This window comes from Dermacentor variabilis, chromosome 7 (assembly GCF_050947875.1).
Source record: "Dermacentor variabilis isolate Ectoservices chromosome 7, ASM5094787v1, whole genome shotgun sequence".
NCBI lineage: Eukaryota > Metazoa > Arthropoda > Arachnida > Ixodida > Ixodidae > Dermacentor > Dermacentor variabilis.
In genome coordinates, this window is record NC_134574.1 from 53,939,377 (window position 1) to 53,957,480 (window position 18,104).

Sequence of the window (18,104 nt, forward strand, 5' to 3'; positions counted from 1 at the left end):
TTCAGTGGCATGTGGTACGCAAACCAGGAAACAAAAGTTTGCGGACCGCCACCTAATGAGAAAGCCATAAATTTCACCGTGACCGATGTATGCACCTGACTTCGAAATAAATTTTTCGTTGGAGAATCAAAGTGAACCGCTTAGTGGCTGCTTGTGCACGCTGAATATGACAAAATTAAGTATTTTTTCTGTGAGCACGGTGCACCATCTTTTGTCCCTGACTTACATAAAGCGTGTGGACTTCTATTCATCGCTGAGGCGCTATTGTGATTTATTGCCAATATGCGAAAACCATCTGTCTACTGTACAGTTCAGTTGCGGCAAATAAGCGCACTTAAAACGCAGTGTATAGGGGGTGCAAGATGTACAGGCTGCCTGTAGCAGTAAGATATTACGATTAGAATTTCTGGAAAGCCGAAATGCAACATAAACGGGCTTTGGATTGCTGCATGACAAGCTACAAGGCTATAAAAACTGATCTCTTCTTGTTAATTATATGAACACTGTTTGGGATTTTGAAGCTCGGACTGGGTGATAGAGGATAAAGTGCCCCGGGAAGGAGTGAGGAATTTGCGGGGAAGCCAGGGAAGCGCTCCAACATAACCTAATCTTCTGTAATGCCCGCCACTCCAAATATACGTATACGAGAAGAAAAACACATGGGAAGCCTTGACACGTAAAAACTTTAGCCACGGGAAAATTAATGTGAAAGATATAAAGTACGATGAGGCTGTAAGATTGGCAGGCGATATTGCGCAAAGATATTTGCACTTCCTTTCGTTCACTTTTGTTGTCTGGTCATGTCCCGTTTTATCGTCCACCGTGCAAACATTCATGACTTCCGAGATAGTGCAGCGTAGTGCATGTGGTTTCGGAGGCTGTTGTAGGACTTGGAATTCTGGTTTTGGCGAGCTGTGGGACCCTGTCTGCGTGGTTACGTTGCGTATTTGAATAGTTGTCCGTTATGCTAAAAAGAAGGAACCGGTCCATGTCCAAGTTGGTCTGTTCGCGTCGCAGTTGTTCTAGGCGGTCGTTCACTTCCTGGTTGGGCTAGGAGTGACAGTGAGATGATATGAGGGGTCAAATGACATTAACCGACCCTCAATATTTATTTATTACTGAAAGGAAAAGAGGCAGTAAATAACATATGTATGTTCATGTACTGCTCATTGCCGTTGTTCTAGCTCAGTATTGTTTTTGTACTGCCAAACCTCATCAATGCTATTGCGATAACAATTATATTGTTAGGTCTGGAAAGACACATACGAAATAGGCTATTTACAGGCTATTTACGGGCTATTTATACCGGAGCCAGGCAGCCAGGCCCACACTCGCTCGCGCCAAGTGCATTGACCAACTTCATCGTCGTTCTCGCGGCGGCTCGTCTCTTGAGCATCGCTCAATGATATCGTAATACTACCCTCCCCCCTCTCCCCGGCGGCAAAAGCGCCGTCATGGTGCTGTTAAATCTCCAAGGTGCGTGGAGAGTTGTAGGGCTTGAATCGAGCGACGTGTACAACGTCACTGGTTGTCACAGCGGAGGACGTAGTGGGCGTGGCTAGAACAGTTTCATAGGTTACATCGGTCACTTGGCGTAGCACGCGATATGGGCCTGTGTAACAGGAAAGCAGTTTTTCGCAAAGGCCAGCTTTACACGATGGTGACCAAAGCAACACGAGGGTGCAGGGCACCAAATAGACATCACGGTGACGGCGGTCGTAGCATTGCTTCTGCTTGTCGTGAGACACTTGTGGACGAGAGCGCGCAGGCGCGCGATTGCATCACGGGCATAATCGCTAGTTGAAGCTGTGGTGGAGGGAAGCACAAAGTGCAGTAGTAGCGTCGGTTCTCGGCCATACAAGAGGTAAAACGGGGAAAAGCCAGCACTTTAGAGACGGGAAGAGTTGTACGCAAAGGTAATGTAAGGTACAGCCAGCTTCCAATCACGGTGGCGTCAGAAACGTATTTGGATAGCATGTCTGTAAAGGCGTGGTTCAACCGCTCAGTGAGGCCGTTTATTTGGGGGTGGTAGGAGGTGGTAAATTTATGCTGCATTGAGCAGGCATGCATGGTGTCGTGAATGACCTTGGCCAAAAACGTAAGGCCACGGTCTGTCAGCAATCGACGCGGAGCACCATGCATAAAAATGATATCATGCAGGAGGAAGTCCGCAACATCAGCTGCGCAACTGGTCGGAAGAGCGCGGCTTACGGCATAGCGGGTCGCGTAGTCCGCCGCGGCTGCAACCCACTTGTTTACTGATATAGATTCCGGAAATGGGCTGAGAAGGTCTAAGCCGACACGGTGGAAGAGCTCGGCAGGGATGTCGAGCGACTGCAGGTAACCAGCGGGGAGCTGGGAAGGCTTCTTGTGTCGTTGGCAAAGTTGACAAGCAGCGACGTAACGTCGTACGGAACGGGCAAGGCGCGGCCAGAAAAAGCGGCGACGTACACGGTCATAGGTTCGAGATACACCGAGGTGTCCTGCCGTTGGTGCATCGTGAAGCTCTTCTAGAACGGTGGAGCTGAGGTGCTTATGTATGACAAGTAGGAACTCAGAGCCGTCCGGATGAATGTTACGACGGTACAGAGTACCGTCGTGGAGGACGAAGAGGCGTAGAGCAGCGTCGGCCGGAGAGCGTTCAAAATGGTCGATGAGTGGTCTGATGTAGGCTTCACGACGTTGCTCGTCGGCGAAATTAAGCAGCTGTGATACAGAAAATACGCAAGAAGTACTGGTAATATTGTAGAAGTCAGAGTCGTCAACAGGGTAACGCGACAAGCTGTCAGCGTCTTCGTGCAGGCGGCCAGAATTGTACACCATGGAATATAAAAATTCTTGTAGCCTCAAAGCCCATCGACCAAACCGGCCAATAGGATCTTTTAGCGATCAGAGCCAGCAGAGAGCATGATGGTCAGTGACAACGGGAAAAGGGCGACTGTAAAGGTAAGGACGGAACTTCGCAACCACCCAGACAACAGCAAGGCATTCTCGTTCCGTAATGGAGCAGTTGCGCTCCGTTGGCGCTAGGAAGTGGCTCGCATAAGCAATAACCCGATCCTGGCCACGCTGACACTGGGCTAACATGGCACCTGCGCCATGACCACTGGCATCTGTACGCAATTTTGTAGGGGCACCAGGGTCGAAGTGGGCGAGAATGGGTGGTGAGGTTAGAAGAGTGACGAGACGAGAGAACGCGGTGGCTTCTGCAGTACCCCACAAAAATTGTGCACCTTTTTTCAAAATACTAGTGAGGGGTCTAGCAATTGCTGCAAAATTTGGAACAAAACGACGAAAGTACGCACATACCCCTACAAAACTGCCAACGACTGCGGCTGTCTTCGCAACTGGAAACTGTCGGACAGCGCGAGTTTTGTCGGGATCAGGCTGTACTCCGGAAGCGTCAACGAGATGGCCGAGAAGAGTAATTTGGCAGTGGCCAAAACGACATTTGGATGAGTCAAGTTGCAGCTTCGTCTTTCGAAATACATCAAGTATAGTTGTTAGACGCTCAAGGTGAGTGTCGAATGTTGGCGAGAAGACGATGACGTCGTCGAGGTAGCAGAGGCATGTGGACCATTTGAAACCTCAGAGCAAGGAGTCCATCATACGCTCGAAGGTGGCAGGGGCGTTGCATAATTCAAACGGCATTACTTTAAATTGGTATAGGCCATCAGGTGTGATGGACGCGGCTTTTTCTCTGTCGATATCGTCAAAAGCAATGTGCCAGTATCCCGAACGAAGATCAATGGAAGAGAAATAGCTGGAACCGTGGAAGCAGTCAAGGGCCTCGTCTATACGTGGGAGCGGGTAGACGTCCTTCTTAGTAATTTTGTTCACATGACGCTAGTCTACAAAAAAGCGCCACGTGCCGTCCTTAATCAACACCACAGGTGATGCCCAGGGACTCGAAGAAGGCTCAATTATGTTTTTATCTAGCATTTTGTTCACTTCAATTTATTTACCCGGCGTTCCGAAGCAGAAACTCGATACGGTGGTCGGTGAATAGGCGTATCATCGCCAGTAAGAATATGATCCTTGACCGTGAGCGTCTGGCCTAAAGGGCGATCGTCGAAGTCGGAAATCTCTCGGTAGGACGATAATACTTGGCAAAGGTCTTCAGCCTGCGCAGAGGACAGGTCCGTCGCAACCAGTTTCTTTGTTGGGATCGGCGCCTGAGGCTGGCACGAGGGGCCTACTCGCGAGAACCATCGGTCGTTAACGCTGCCACGTGGTGGTCGCCGAGACAATGAATGGTGGAAAAGCTAATAGCTTGCGGTAGAATTTGCTTTGCAAATCAAAAATTAAAGACAGGCATGCGAGTGGGGTTCGCAGTAATAGTAAGTATACTATTAACACGGTAACGTCATACTGTAGTGCAATGTCGGGCAGAGGAGTGACGAGATGCTTGCCACCAGGAGGAATTGATGGGGAAGACAACAGTTCAATATAGGCTATTGACTTTGGCGGCAGGCGAAGAAAGCCGGTGGGGCGTAAGTGGCAGTAGGGTGCGTCAGAAAGTTCTGCGAGAATCGGCAAATCAAGGCGAAGGGTACTGGAAGAGCAGTCAATAAGAGGAGAATGCGCGGAGAAAAAATCGAGGCCGAGAATGAGGTCGTGGGGGCAATGAGCAGTTACGGTGAAGAGGACAGGAGTGTGGCGGCCGGCGATGCTGACGCGCGCCGTACACATGCCGATGATCGGCACAGTACCGCCATCCCCAACGCGGACAACGTGTGCCGACGCTGGGGTGAGGAGCTTGTTCAGTCGTCGGCTGAAAGCCACACTCATAATTGAAAGATGTGCTGCTGTATCGATGAGTGCCGCGACAGGATTGCCGTCAACGTCAACTTCAAGAAGGTTATGGTTCGTAGGTGACGTGAGCAGATGATTTGAGGGCAGGGTCGACAACGCAGCTTCACCTCCAGAAGCTGCAGTGCCTAGTTTTCCGGCTGGATCCGGGAGGCGATAAACGACGGAGAGAAGCGACGGGGTTGGGGCGAACGAGACTGATGGCGTCGAGGTGAGGGCGAGCGGCTGTAGCGAAGATTCGGAGCAGGCGCATCAGCGGCAGTGGGTTCATGGCGGGTGGCATAGGGAACAGATGGTCTAAAGATGCGGGAAAGAGCGGCGGCGTATGTCCGAGGAGGTGGTGGCCGTCGGTTGCGGCAGTGACGAGCGACGTCGGCGATGCGACAGCAGTGGAAGCACATCGGCCTGTCATCAGGGGTACGCCATTCGGACGGGTCGCGCCGAGATGTGGCAGAAAAGGACTGCCGAGGCCGAGGAGGGCCGCTAGAGAAGTGGGGAACGCTGGATTGAGATGTGGAACACACGGAGTTCAGACCCATGTTCTCAAATTCCTCTCTGACGACGGCCTGAATCATCGCAATGGTGGTTGCTGGCGGATCAGGAGGCGTCGCGGAGAAAGCTGGCGAACAGGCGGCCTCGAGTTCGCGGCGAACAATACGGTTGACGTCGTCACAGGTGGTGGTCTGACGCGGTCGACCCTCACATTTCGCCGTAGCAGCAGTGTTGGGTAGCTGCGTGAAGTGGTATGAGATGCGGCGGCTCTTAGCTTGTTGAAGGCGACGGCATTCTTTTATGATGGCGTCGATAGTCGAGACGTTGCCGAAAACAAGCAAATTGAAAGCGTCGTCGGCGATACCTTTTAGCACATGTGCCACTTGGTCGGTTTCGGAAATATTGTAACAGATACGAAAGGCACGGACAAGAGAAAAGAAGGGAAGACGAAGAGGACGAAGCGTTGGAGAGGCCGGTTGGTGAGTCAGCTGAGTTCTGCTTGATCGCCGACCGTTGCACAGTAGGCGAGCTATGACGTAGGTGAGTTCGCTCAGGCGGTCCACAACTACAAATGGGCCTGAATATTGTGACAATAACTTTTGGCATAATCCACGCTTGCGTTGCGGTGTCCAAAGAAGGACCAAGTCACCTTTTTCCAACGATACTTGTACGTGACGGTTGTCGTATCGCTCTTTCGAACGACTTTGCGAGGCCAGAGTACGAAGACGAGCTATTGGACGCGCTTCTTCGGCGAGACACAAAGTCTTCGATACAGAATCGTCACTGTGCAGAACGAACGGTAAGAAAGTGTCCAGAGGTCTTCGCGGTAACCTGGCATAGAGGAGATAAAATGGGCTATAGTTCGTGGTTTCGTGTTTCGCCGTGTTGTATGCGTAAGTGATGAAGGGCAGCACGTCGTCCCAGTTCTTATGATTGGAGGAGACGTACATGGCAAGCATGTTGGTCAGCGTTCTGTTCGTCCTTTCAACGAGGCCATTGGTCTGTGGATGATACGGCGTGGAATTACGGAACTGGGAAGTGCAAAAACGAAGTAGCTCTTCAATGGCATCAGCAGTGAACTGGCGACCACGGTCGCTGATGATGACACGTGGTGGGCCATGACGAAGGACCACGGAACGCAACAGGAAGACCGCCACGCAAGCAGCGGTGGAAGACGGTATGGCTGCAGTTTCGGCATACCGTGTAAGATGGTCTACGCAGACAATTATCCAACGGTTCTTGTTGCTAGATAACGGGAATGGACCCAAAAGGTCAATGCCTACTTGCTCGAATGGCGTGTTGGGTGGTGTCAATGGCCGAAGGGGACCCGGGGCTGCGGTGGTCGGTCGCTTGTGACGTTGGCACGTTTCACAACTAGCGACATAGCGCTTGGTTGTTTCGTACATCTTGGGCCAGTAAAAGCGCTCCTGCGTGCGGTGTAGCATTCGTACGAAACCGAAATGGCCGGATGTCACATCGTCATGCATGGCGCGTAGAACGTCGGAGCGAAGGCTCTCCGGAACAACAAGCAGAAAACGCGCTCCATGCCCGGAATAATTAGTTTTGTAGAGTAATTTATCACGGACGGTAAAGCGACCGCTGCCTTGAGAAGTACGGGCGGCGACAAAAAGCGGATCGAGGGTAACATCACTCCGTTGTTCTCGCTGAAAGTCTGCCGCGTCAGGGAACGTAGAAGTAACAGCAGCGAGACAGTCGTCAAAATTCTCAGCATCGCAGTCGGTAGCCGCAAGAGGAATCCGAGAGAGGCAGTCTGCGTCAGCGTGACGACGGCACTCTTGTACGACACCACAAAGTCGTATTCCTGGAGGCGCAGTGCCCAACGTGCGAGGCGACCAGAGGGATCACGCAAACCGACCAGCCAGCATAAAGAATGATGGTCGGTGATAATCTTGAATGGTCTACCGTAAAGATAACACCGAAACTTCTGTATGGCGAAAACAGCTGCCAGGCATTCCTGTTCCGTAACCGTATAATTCCGTTCAGATTTGCTCAGGCAACGGCTGGCATATGCGACTACATGTTCTGCGCCACTGTGACGTTGTACAAGCACCGCTCCTATCCCAATTCCACTAGCATCAGTGTGAACTTCAGTTGGGCAAGACGGATCGAAGTGACGCAAGAGCGGTGCTGACGTTAGTATAAACTTCAGTTGAGAAAATGATGCGTCACACTCTGGTGTGCAATTGAAGGATGCATTTTGTCGCAAAATACTTGTCAACGGGTAAACGATGTCGGCAAACCTGGGAACAAAACGACGAAAATATGAACATAGGCCAATGAATGAGCGAAGTTCTCGTGCTGATTGTGGTGGCTTGAAGGAGCTCACCGCTTCAATCTTACGAGTATCGGGTCTGACGCCATCCTTGTCAACTAAGTGTCCCAGGACCAGTGTTTGACGTTCGCCAAAGCGACATTTCTTTGAGTTTAGAACCAGTCCAGCTTTCTCGATGCAGTCGAGAACAAGGCTGAGGCGTTCATTATGTTCTTCAAACGTGCGGCCAAAGATTACAACATCATCGAGGTAACACATGCATATTTCCCACTTCAGACCACGTAGTACTGTGTCCATGAATCTTTCGAAGGTGGCAGGAGCATTGCTAAGGCCAAAAGGCATAACATTAAATTCGAATAGGCCATCTGGAGTCACGAAAGCGGTCTTTTCCTTGTCGGCAGGGTCCATAGGTATTTGCCAATACCCCGACCGCAAATCAAGTGTTGAGAAGTAAGAAGCAGCGTGTAAGCAATCAATGACGTCATCTATTCGCGGTAGCGGATAGACATCCTTCTTCGTCACTGCGTTTAGATGTCTGTAATCCACGCAGAATCTCCAGGAGCCATCTTTTTTTCTGACGAGGATTACTGGGGCTGCCCATGGACTAGACGACTCTTGAACGACACCTTTGTCCATCATCTCCTTGACTTGTTGTGCAATAACTTTTCGCTCGGAGGATGACACTCGGTAGGGCTTCTGGCGGATGGGGTGTGCGGAGCTGGTATCTATTCTGTGACGAGCGCGGGACGACGGCAAATGAAGGGGTGCATCTCCATGCGTGAAGTCGAATGCAGCCTCATGCATGGCAAGGACATGTACCAGTGCTTGCCATTCCGACGTACCGAGAGCCTTGCTGATCATGCCAAGCATTAGCTCTTCAAAATGGCTATTAGCGCAAGGAGAGCAAGCTGTAGAGACGTCCGTAGTTAGGGCCACCATTGAGTTACATGCGGCTTCATCGAAGAGAGCGATTTTCATACCGCGAGGAAGGACAACCGGCGTGGCGCAACAGTTCAGCGCCCACAATGTGGCGATTCCTTTCGTCATGCACACGACAGAGCAGGGCACAAGTATATCTTTTTAGCACAGTTTATGCGGAGAGGCCTAACTACAAGATCAACACAATCAGCGTCAACAGTAGTTGCAGAAGCACGAACGGGCGTCAGGCACCACGATGGTGCAATCACTTCATCAAGAACACTGAGTGTGTCTGTGTTCCTGTGTTCGCCACGCGAGCTTTGTTCGGAATCTGTTGATATAATTAACTTGTTCAATGATATTTCGCCACAACCACAGTCCACGGAAGCGCCGCACTGTTCAAGAAAATCAATACCAAGAATAACATCGTGCGAACAACGAGCAAGAACAAGGAATTCCGACACAAAAACTTTCCCAGCCAACAAAACACTCACAGCACAAACACCAAGGGGATGAAGCCACTCGCCGCCCACTCCACGAAAAGTAATACCGTCATTCCAAGAAAACATAACTTTGTGGCCTAGATGGTTCTTGGAAGCGAGGCTCATCACAGACACAGTCGCCCCAGTATCAACTAACGCCATGGTCGGTATTCCGTCAATCGAGACATTCACTTTGTTTTTGAGCATCACAACAGGCAGAGGAATTTCTGGCAAAGACCGTCCGGCGACCTCACCTCCACTTACCGCGGATGCTAGTTTCCCGGCGGCGGTGACGAAGAACGGCGCCGAGGGGACGGAGAGCGACGGGGACGATTATTTGGCGGCGTCAAACTCCGCTCAGAAGTTGGCGAATCGCTGCGTCTGGTCTCGTGTGGGAAGTGGTCCATTGGAAGGGAATCGGTCGTCCGCGAGTCATATGAAGTACGGGTTCTGGGTGGCGAGAACATTGGTGGTGTCCTTCGTGATTGACGGCCTTGGCGACAATACCGTGCTATATGGCCTGTGGAACCGCAGTTGTAGCACACGGGAGGGTCGCGGTTCACAGCATCTTCCTCGAAACGGATGCTAGGCTGCTGCGGGCGGCGAGAAAGTTCGTTGTCATGTGGATAACGTGTCTCTGCGCCTCGCTGAAATCCGTCATATCGTTCATAAGTCACGTCGTGGTAGTAGGGTCGGTGCCCTTCTTGTCACGGCCTGACAGAAGTCACAGGACCTCGGGGGTAAAAACGCGGCTGCTCTCGTTGTGGCCGAGCGTCATAAGTAGCGCCTCTGTCGTAGAGACGTGGCTGCTGTCGGGGCGCGAGTTCATAATCCTCAGTGCCCGTCGCCGCAGGATACGGGGAGAAGGATGCCACGTTTGTGTCGAACCCTGGTGGTAGGCGGAAGCTATTAGTGCCTCGACGTGTCACTTGCGCGTACAGGCTGAGCTCTTCCCGAACTATTTGTCGGATCGTTGGTGCAAGACCGAGGGGCTGGTTGCTGTCCACGCTTTCAACTGTTGTCACATTGGCTAGCCTGCCAAACTTCGGCGTGATGCGCCTCGTTTTCAGCTGCTCGAAAGTACGACAATGCCGAATGATGTCAGTGACGGAAGCCAGGTTGTCCTTTGCGATGAGGAAATTATAGACGTCTTCGGCAATTCCTTTCAGGATGTGCCCGACTTTATCTTCCTCAGACATTCCAGAGTCCACCATCCTACACAGTTTTATAACCGCCTCAATATAGGTCGTGCAGGTTTCGCCTGGCACTTGCGCACGTTGCAGTAGCGTCTGTTCCGCCCTTTTCTTTTTCGTCGCGGAGTCGCCGAATCTCTCTTTGATTTCGGAAACAAATCTTCCCCATGTTGTGAACGTTTCCTCGTTATTGTCGAACCACAGTAACGCAGTATCCGTTAGGAAGAACACGACGTTCGAAAGCTGAGAAGCGCTGTTCCACTTGTTGGCAGCACTCACCCGGTGATAATGGATGAGCCATTCCTCGACGTCTTCGTCCGATCTTCCGGCGAAGGGACGCGCATCTCTCAGTTGCAGAACGGAACTTGTCGGCGCAGCAGTTGGAATGGGCCATTGTTCGTCTGCGTCGTGGGACATATTCAGCTCCGGTAGATACGGTGGGAGTCCAGCAATGCGACGGCTCCGTCGAAGAATTTCTGGTTCAGCCTCCGTCTTCGGGTGTCGATTACCCCGCACCTTCCACCACAACTGTTACGAAGAGTTGCGAAGAAATGGTTTTATTTACAGGCGATGGATGATGATCGTAGCGTGATAGTAGCGCAGCTCGGCCTCTCCAACGCTTCGTCCTCTTCGTCTTCCCTTCTTTTCTCTTGTCCGTGCCTTTCGTATCTGTTACAATATTATCGTCAGCTTTGCGGCATAGAGCCAAGACGCCAAGGATGTATGAAACGTACGGCTCTGTAGATGACTGAACACGAGACGTAAGAGCCTTTCTCGCGGCAACCTTGCGCCCAATGGTGTCGCCGAACAGTTCCCGTAGCTTTTCTTTGAAACTGTCCCAACTGGTTATCTCGTCGTCATGCGTGGCAAACGATGCCATTGGCGAGCATAATTGTTGGGTCCCACCTGTTATTAGCACTGGCGTGTTCATAGAGCTTGATCCGTTGGTCAACGTCCTATCCCTTCAGGCCAGAGAACACACCAGGGTCGCGATGTGGGGCAACCGTGACGATTGGAGCAAATCGTACAAGTCGAAGCCGTTGCAGAGGCGGGCTCGTCACCGGGAGGCATGGTGACAAGCTCGATGTGCCGACCACTTCGGAGTTCGGTGGAGAGGACGGGGATCGCTAACCTCCACCAGAATGTTACGTGAAGAAAGACACAGACGAAAGAGGCTATTTACACTGGAGTCAGACAGCCAGGCCGACAGTCGCTCGCGTCAAGGGCACCGACCAACTTCATCGTCGTTCTCGCGGCGGCTCGTCTCTTGAACATCGCTGGTTGATATTGTAATAATATGGACAATCCAGGTGCATTTTTGCCGTCGGTGTCGCCGCGCGCTCTATGCTGTATGTGCGAGTGAAAGCGCGCGACGGGAGCTGACGATCGCGGATCAATCTAGCGCGCGTGACGGACGAAGACGGCGAGCAATCGCGCAGTCTTCTGTCGTAGGAGATGCTTTGGAGGGATGGGAGGGAGGGGGGGGGGGTTGTGTTGGGCTCCAGCAGCAACTGCGTGTTTCGCGACCATGCGCAAGGGGAAGTGACGATCGAAGCTCAATCGCGTGCGCGAAAGGGAAGTGGGGAAGGGCAGGTTTATATTCCGCCAGCAATTGCATAATTTGCGCGCCTTATCTTGAAAACTATGTTTAGACGGCTCATACTTTTGTGCGTGCTGTTTTTCACCGCTATTTGCGTTGAAGCGATAGACAGCACGGAGGTCACTTCGCTCGCTGCGGCTACCACGCTTGCTCAGGACATCGTTTTGGCAGCAAGTGCCCGAGGTTACACAGTGTGATGTGTTCATGTTTGCCTGTGGGCGCTGACATCATGCTTGTTAATTCAGTTAGTAAGCGAATGTTTCCAAGTTAATACGGCCGATAGAACCGCTATCTTTACTTGGTATAAGTGTCTACTAATTTGCTATCGCAATCGATGCTTCGCCCTTCGGGAGAGAGCGTAAAGATTATTTTCAAATCAATAAGTTCGAGTCCGGCGTCTTTTTAGTGGACCTTCAAACCCGCCGCGGACGTGGTTCCGAGACCTTGTCTCGAAGCGGCTTCCTCGGCTCGCTGGATGGCCCAGAGTTATGCTGTTATGTTCGAGCTGAGCAGTGCGGTCTTCCAGCGCGACCGGAGGCTGGCGCTGGAAGAGACGGAGGGGTCGGCACTGCCCGACTTGTTTATTAAGTGCTGGCACTCCCATAACATGTGATTAGGTGTGGCAACCTGGTCACACGATGTGCATCTGTTTGTAATGTACATGTCTGGAAACAAGGCGTGCATGAGTCTGGAGTTTGTGTAAGAATCCGTTTCTAATTGTCTGAAGTGTACTGCTTGCGTCCTGTCTAACCTAGCGTGAGGGAATTGGTATACGCGTCTTTGTAGCTGGCAGTGTATCTTGATGTCGTGGAACCTGGTCATACGATGTTCCCACGCCCAAACGTTTGCTTTACCCCGCGGGGGCTCTTCCTCCGATGATGCTTGGTGAGTGAGGTCTCGAGCAACGCGGTGAGCCGCTTCGTTGGTGTTGCTCAATCCAGTGTGTGCCGCGATCCATAGTAAATGCTTTCGGTTATCGATGTCGGCCTCTCCCTGGTGTATGGGATGTCGCTGGAATATGTGATACGCCTCTTGCGAGATGCGTCCATTTGCAAAATTACGAATTGCCGTTTGCGAATCGCAGATCACGTATGTCGCTTTGGTTTGTGTGAGGGCCAGTGCCATGGCCGCTTCCTCTGCCGCTTCGGCATGTGCCGTGTTCACGGTGACGCTCGTAAAGTGGTTGCCTCGGTGGCGAATAACGGCCGCCACGAAACTCTTCCTGTCTCGATAACGGGCTTCGTCGGTGAAGAGCGCCTCTTTGTTGTTGGAGTAACTTGGGTTCATGTGCTGTGCTCTGGTTTTACGTCTCCACGTGTGGTGTTGGGGGTGAATGTTGCGAGGCAATGGGGGTACGTATAGTTGCTCGGGTATGGTTCTTGAAATTTCTACTTTGATGCCGTGTTGCGTGTGGTATGTGATGCCGAGCTTTTCGAGCACCTGTCGGCCTGGGCGGGCTTAGATAGGCGCTCCAGTTGGGACACTTGTTGCGCCTCCACGAGTTCCTCGAGCGTATTCTGTAAGCCTAGTTCTAAGAGCTTGGTGGTGCTGACTCCGAGCGCAAGTCCCAACGCACATTTGTATGCCTTGCGTATGAGGGCGTTGAGCTTGTTTCTTTCCGCTACCGTCCAGCTGTGAAACGCTGCCGTATACTTTATTTGAAAAATGGCCGAAGGCTTGTGTGAGTCGTATGACGCTGCCTTCGCGCATGCCCACGTGTTTGTTGGTGACGCGTCGAATGAGCTGCATCATGCTGGTAGCCGGGAGAAACTGCGACTTTTTTTTTCAGACCATAGAATGTGGAGATCAGAGTTTACCGTCAAAGCCATACAACTTGCATCCTGTTTTTGTTCATCGAACAGTTTGGTGTATTCCCTTGTTTGACTGCATAATGAGAGAACTGTGTTCTGGGAAACGCTGTGTAACATTCAGGGAATTTACCAAGTGGTTTATTTAGCGCCAGTGGTGTGGTACGCAGCAATTCCGAACAGCTGGCGCTACAGTGTGTCGGTTTTACAGAAATGCCTGGACAAGGACCCTGCCAAGCGGTGGACGTGCGAGCAATTGCTGAAACACCCGTACCTTAGCGACTGCAAGGTGCCCGAAGTGGATGTCGAGGACAACGTTCGAATACGAAGAGAAAAGTCTAAGGTATGTGGCTCTGAGATACACAGCGACAGGACGCAGTTATGTATTTTATGTCCTTCATCATGTTTTGATTTATATTTAAACGCACCACAGTTTTTTATGTGACGTCAATACTCTGCGGTACATTAGTGTAGCGAGGGAAAGAAAGGCGACGTCTTGAAGTATCACTGGACATATATCACGTCGACATTTTAAGAAAGAAACGCGTTTCCATAATCCGCTTCTGCCCAATATTTGAACTTTCCTATAACAAGTTGTTTTTCTAAGTGGGTGAGTGTTGTCAACGAAACACTTAACACCGTTTGGGCCATAGTGTGGGAATATTTTATAATAATCCCACAATCACCTTTCTTTCCCTTACCAATTTCAATGAATACGCCGCGAGCAATCATTTAAATTATTTATTCTCTTTCTGTTTCTCTTAACGAATACAAAACACGAGGGGGAAATAGTACGAATACAAGGAAAATAGCGCAGAATGACCAAATCGCCTTGCAACTTACTTTATACTCTTTGTTGTTGGGGGGAGGGGGGGACTCAGGAACGGGCTCCAACCTTGCCATTAGATAGGCGATACTCCACAACGGCGGCCTTAAAAGCGGTGGGCTTCCTTCACTTATCCATAGTATATTTAACTAAGCTTGCGTAAGTTTGTGTGTTACGCCTGCTCGTCTGCGTAGTGTAGCCAGGGCGATTATGTGGTACTATGTTTCAGCAGCCTCTTGGCACCGTAGATAACTGCTTGAGCTTTTTTTAGGTTGGCCAGCTTAGCTAGTTGGGCGAGTATGTTCAGCATTGAAGGCGTGTAAATGCGACTGAGACAAGTACGAAGGGAAGGACAGGGCACACGTAGCACTGCATGTGCCTTGTCTTTCCTTCATCCTTGTCTTTCAGGCGCATTTACACGCCACTATTAGATCCTCAGCTTTTGCATCTCATTTATCTCTGTCTATTACGCAGCCAAACATGTGCTCTCGTTCGGTTTACAACTTAATATCTTGATAAAAGAAAGAGGGGAAGCATTTCTTAATTTTACATGGGAGCGTCCGCAAATGCACTGAGACGTGTGCCAATTGATATTTACGCGTGCTTTTCTTGTTTATTCTTCTTGACCTGAACCCTTCCACCAATCATCTGTCATTGGACGCCGCAAATGGACTTTGGGCTGCAACTGGCCACCTCACAATTACTTCCTGACTTCGACCACGACGATACCTGCATTCAACCAACTGCTGCCGTGGGTAATTTCACTTGGATTCCGTGGTTTGTGCTTGTAAACACCACCTGATGTTCTGGTTTGAACCGCGTCATGAACAACAATCCCACTAACGCTGTTGTTTTTAATACCCGTTTTTGACGATACCACTGGGCGCTGAACAATCCGGATGACGCTGCCTAATGTGTACCGTTTTAAATGCTCTTCTCTGCGCAATACCTCTGTCTTCAGAACGGTGCTCAACACCACTCTCTGTTTCCTCACCTTCCGGGTCACTCCGGAAGTGGCTACCCGACGCCAGACATCCGGGCCTCGCACTTGCACTCTCGACATTCCCAGCCGCTGCAGAGCCAGCCGCACTCGCAGCAGTCGTCGTCGCGCAAGTTTGACCACCTACCAAACATCTGACGCCTAGGTCCCGGGACACTCTACCACTCGGTCCCCAAGTCCTTCACCGGATGGTCCTGGAAGTAGTCCCGCGTGCGAGGCTGGCTTAAATCTCTCCTTGATGTGCTGTATCGTTGCTACCGGCTCGACCAGTATGTTGTCGTGTGTATGGGTTATTGGTGCGTGCTGAGAGAGTGGAAAAACTTTGTGTGCCATGGCTTACCAAGCGGACAGCTTTTTACAGCGAAGGTGAACTGGTGTGGCAAGGCGGCTTTGTTGGTGCTGTTCTTTCAGTGTCATAGTAAGATGTCAAACGTGAATGATTATTAGTTTCGCAGCCCAGATTGATTGAAGTGCACTTATTTTCACAATAATTTGGAGACAGTGGCCCCATTCTGTCAGTGAAGATATCCGTTTGCCGCTGTGCTTGCTAGGTGCGTAGGAAGGAATGAACAAGGGTCCGAATTCATCAAGCAACGGTGTATGTACGAGGCAGTACCTACATCGAGCAATCTATTTGCAAAGAATGCTTCATGCTAGCGGAAAAGCGGCGCAGCTATGTGATAATGGAATTGTAATAACACCACTGCAAAATGGGTTATATTGTGCCGGCTATTTAAGCACATCATTGCCATAGCCTCCCCTGCCCTTAAGTAAGGAACATTTAGTCCTCACACTGGAGATAAATTAATTACTCAACTGAACAAAGGGTCGTGGAATGCACTGTGGATAGTTTCTTGAAACAACCGCCCTCACTGGCCACCAGCTGCAGTGGAAGATCACGTGTGAATGTAATAGAACGTGTTCCCTTACATTTAGGTTGCAGTGTGTTTCCTGTTCACTTTGCAATGTTTTCCCTTCATTACTAGATAAGTGTTAATATGGATGAATGTTAACGGATGGAAATTTTTGGAAGTGTGTATATGCGTCTACTAACGCTGGATATGGTTCGATGTGGATGAATTTCTATACTGGTTATTCTGGAAGACTTTCTTCTGTGAGTTATCCTGTACTTTATGTTAGCTGCTATTTTCATGATTTTATGGCACAACGATCACTGAGAAATGGTCACTGCGCTTCACCTGAGTGTATGTTTTCAGTACTTTAGTGAAGCGGCCTGGCATGATCTATTAACGGAACTGAACTGCCTTCTTTGTATATCCCTGTCACTGTGACTCACGGGCCTATCACTCTGAATCTTTCAAGGACCTTTGAGCCGAAGATTCTTTCCTTCAAAGGTGGACAAGCGCTGTCACACACGGGCACGTCAAAGGTGACCTAGTTGAACGGAGCTTTGGCTCTTGTTCCCAGGTGCTATACATAAATATCTTTTTTATGACTAAAAATATTGAGCTTTTCTCTGTTAAAAAGGAACAAGTTTCACGGTGGGTGAGAGTTATAAGGGGAGAATATGGCGGAAGCAATAACCAACGGCCGATGTCAGCTGCCGACGCAGTGGCACACAGTGTGGCCAGCATCACTACCAAAGTATCCGTATTTGTCAAAGTTGCGATCTTATTATACGCATATTTCGTTTTTCAGCTGCAAAAGTACCCCTCAGAAAATAAAATTGGGTATAAGTACATTTCAACGTACATTGGGACACATAGTTTTTATTCGCTTACGGGATGAGTTACGCGGCAACTGCACCTGGAGGTTTCTGGGGAATTATTGAGCAGAGACCGTGTATCACTGATACGGCTCCCGGGAACTAACGCTGCCTTGGAAGCTTTATGCTCCTTTACTTCGAAGGAACTTTGGTATGCCCTTGTCTCAGAATAGTAATAGACTTGTGCGCAGAAGAGGCAATAGCAAAGACACGAACATGGAGAGGATGTGTACATTTAGAGTTTGCTGGTAGGTGTGGCTGCGTGTTAGCCGACGTGAGATTAGCGTTGTAGCGAGTGAACGACATTTTTCACAGCGGAGGCCGGCTAGAAAAACAACTTTATTAAAACGGTGATTTACCATATTCACAAGCGTTTTCAATGGGAGATTTATTTCCCGAAATATTTTAAACGTTTCACACTGAATTTAGCAGACGGCCTACATGTTTTTTCCAACTAAAGGAGACGGAAACTCCGTTGCTTTTGAAGTGGTGTGTAGGTATAGTATATATACCATACGTATATATAAGAGCTAAGGTATAGCGAGAAGTTAAACAAGGCTTTAACCTTCAAGGCTGTATGTTCTGTTTAGATATTCATCACGTGTGATGCCCAATGTAATATGATAATGCCAACGCAGGCTTGACGCTATTCTACCACTTACTGATGGTGAAGCGAATTGTTTTGAGATATAAGCGAAATAAAATATATCCTATTACACCATGGAAAGAGATTTAGTGGGAGTGGAGAGTTAATAAAACTTGGCGAATAGCATCATAATCTCTTTGGGCAGTTTTCACTTCTGTTGACGGTTGATTTTGAAAATATTCTCCGCAGAACATTTTACTGCAGAACTGTACGTCGTGTGGAAGCACTAGAAGCGTCATGTCGTTTCTTGTGGCGATTTTTATGCCATTTTATTTGTAGCTACTAGCTCGAAAAGGTCCGATAACAAC

The 18,104-nt window shown here is 49.9% G+C and overlaps 1 protein-coding gene across 3 annotated transcripts in view; it reads left to right on the forward strand.

The window, feature by feature from the left end:
• Positions 1-17,679, forward strand: part of LOC142587440 (cyclin-dependent kinase-like 4) — a 96,775-nt gene extending 79,096 nt beyond the window's left edge. For all 3 annotated transcript variants that reach the window (XM_075698459.1, XM_075698462.1, XM_075698460.1), the window contains exons 9-10: positions 13,810-13,941; positions 15,386-17,679. In XM_075698459.1, the coding sequence (XP_075554574.1) occupies positions 13,810-13,941; positions 15,386-15,562 (309 nt within the window). In that variant the 3' untranslated portion in view covers positions 15,563-17,679. The remainder of the gene's footprint in view (positions 1-13,809; positions 13,942-15,385) is intronic.
• The last annotated feature ends 425 nt before the right edge of the window (positions 17,680-18,104 follow it).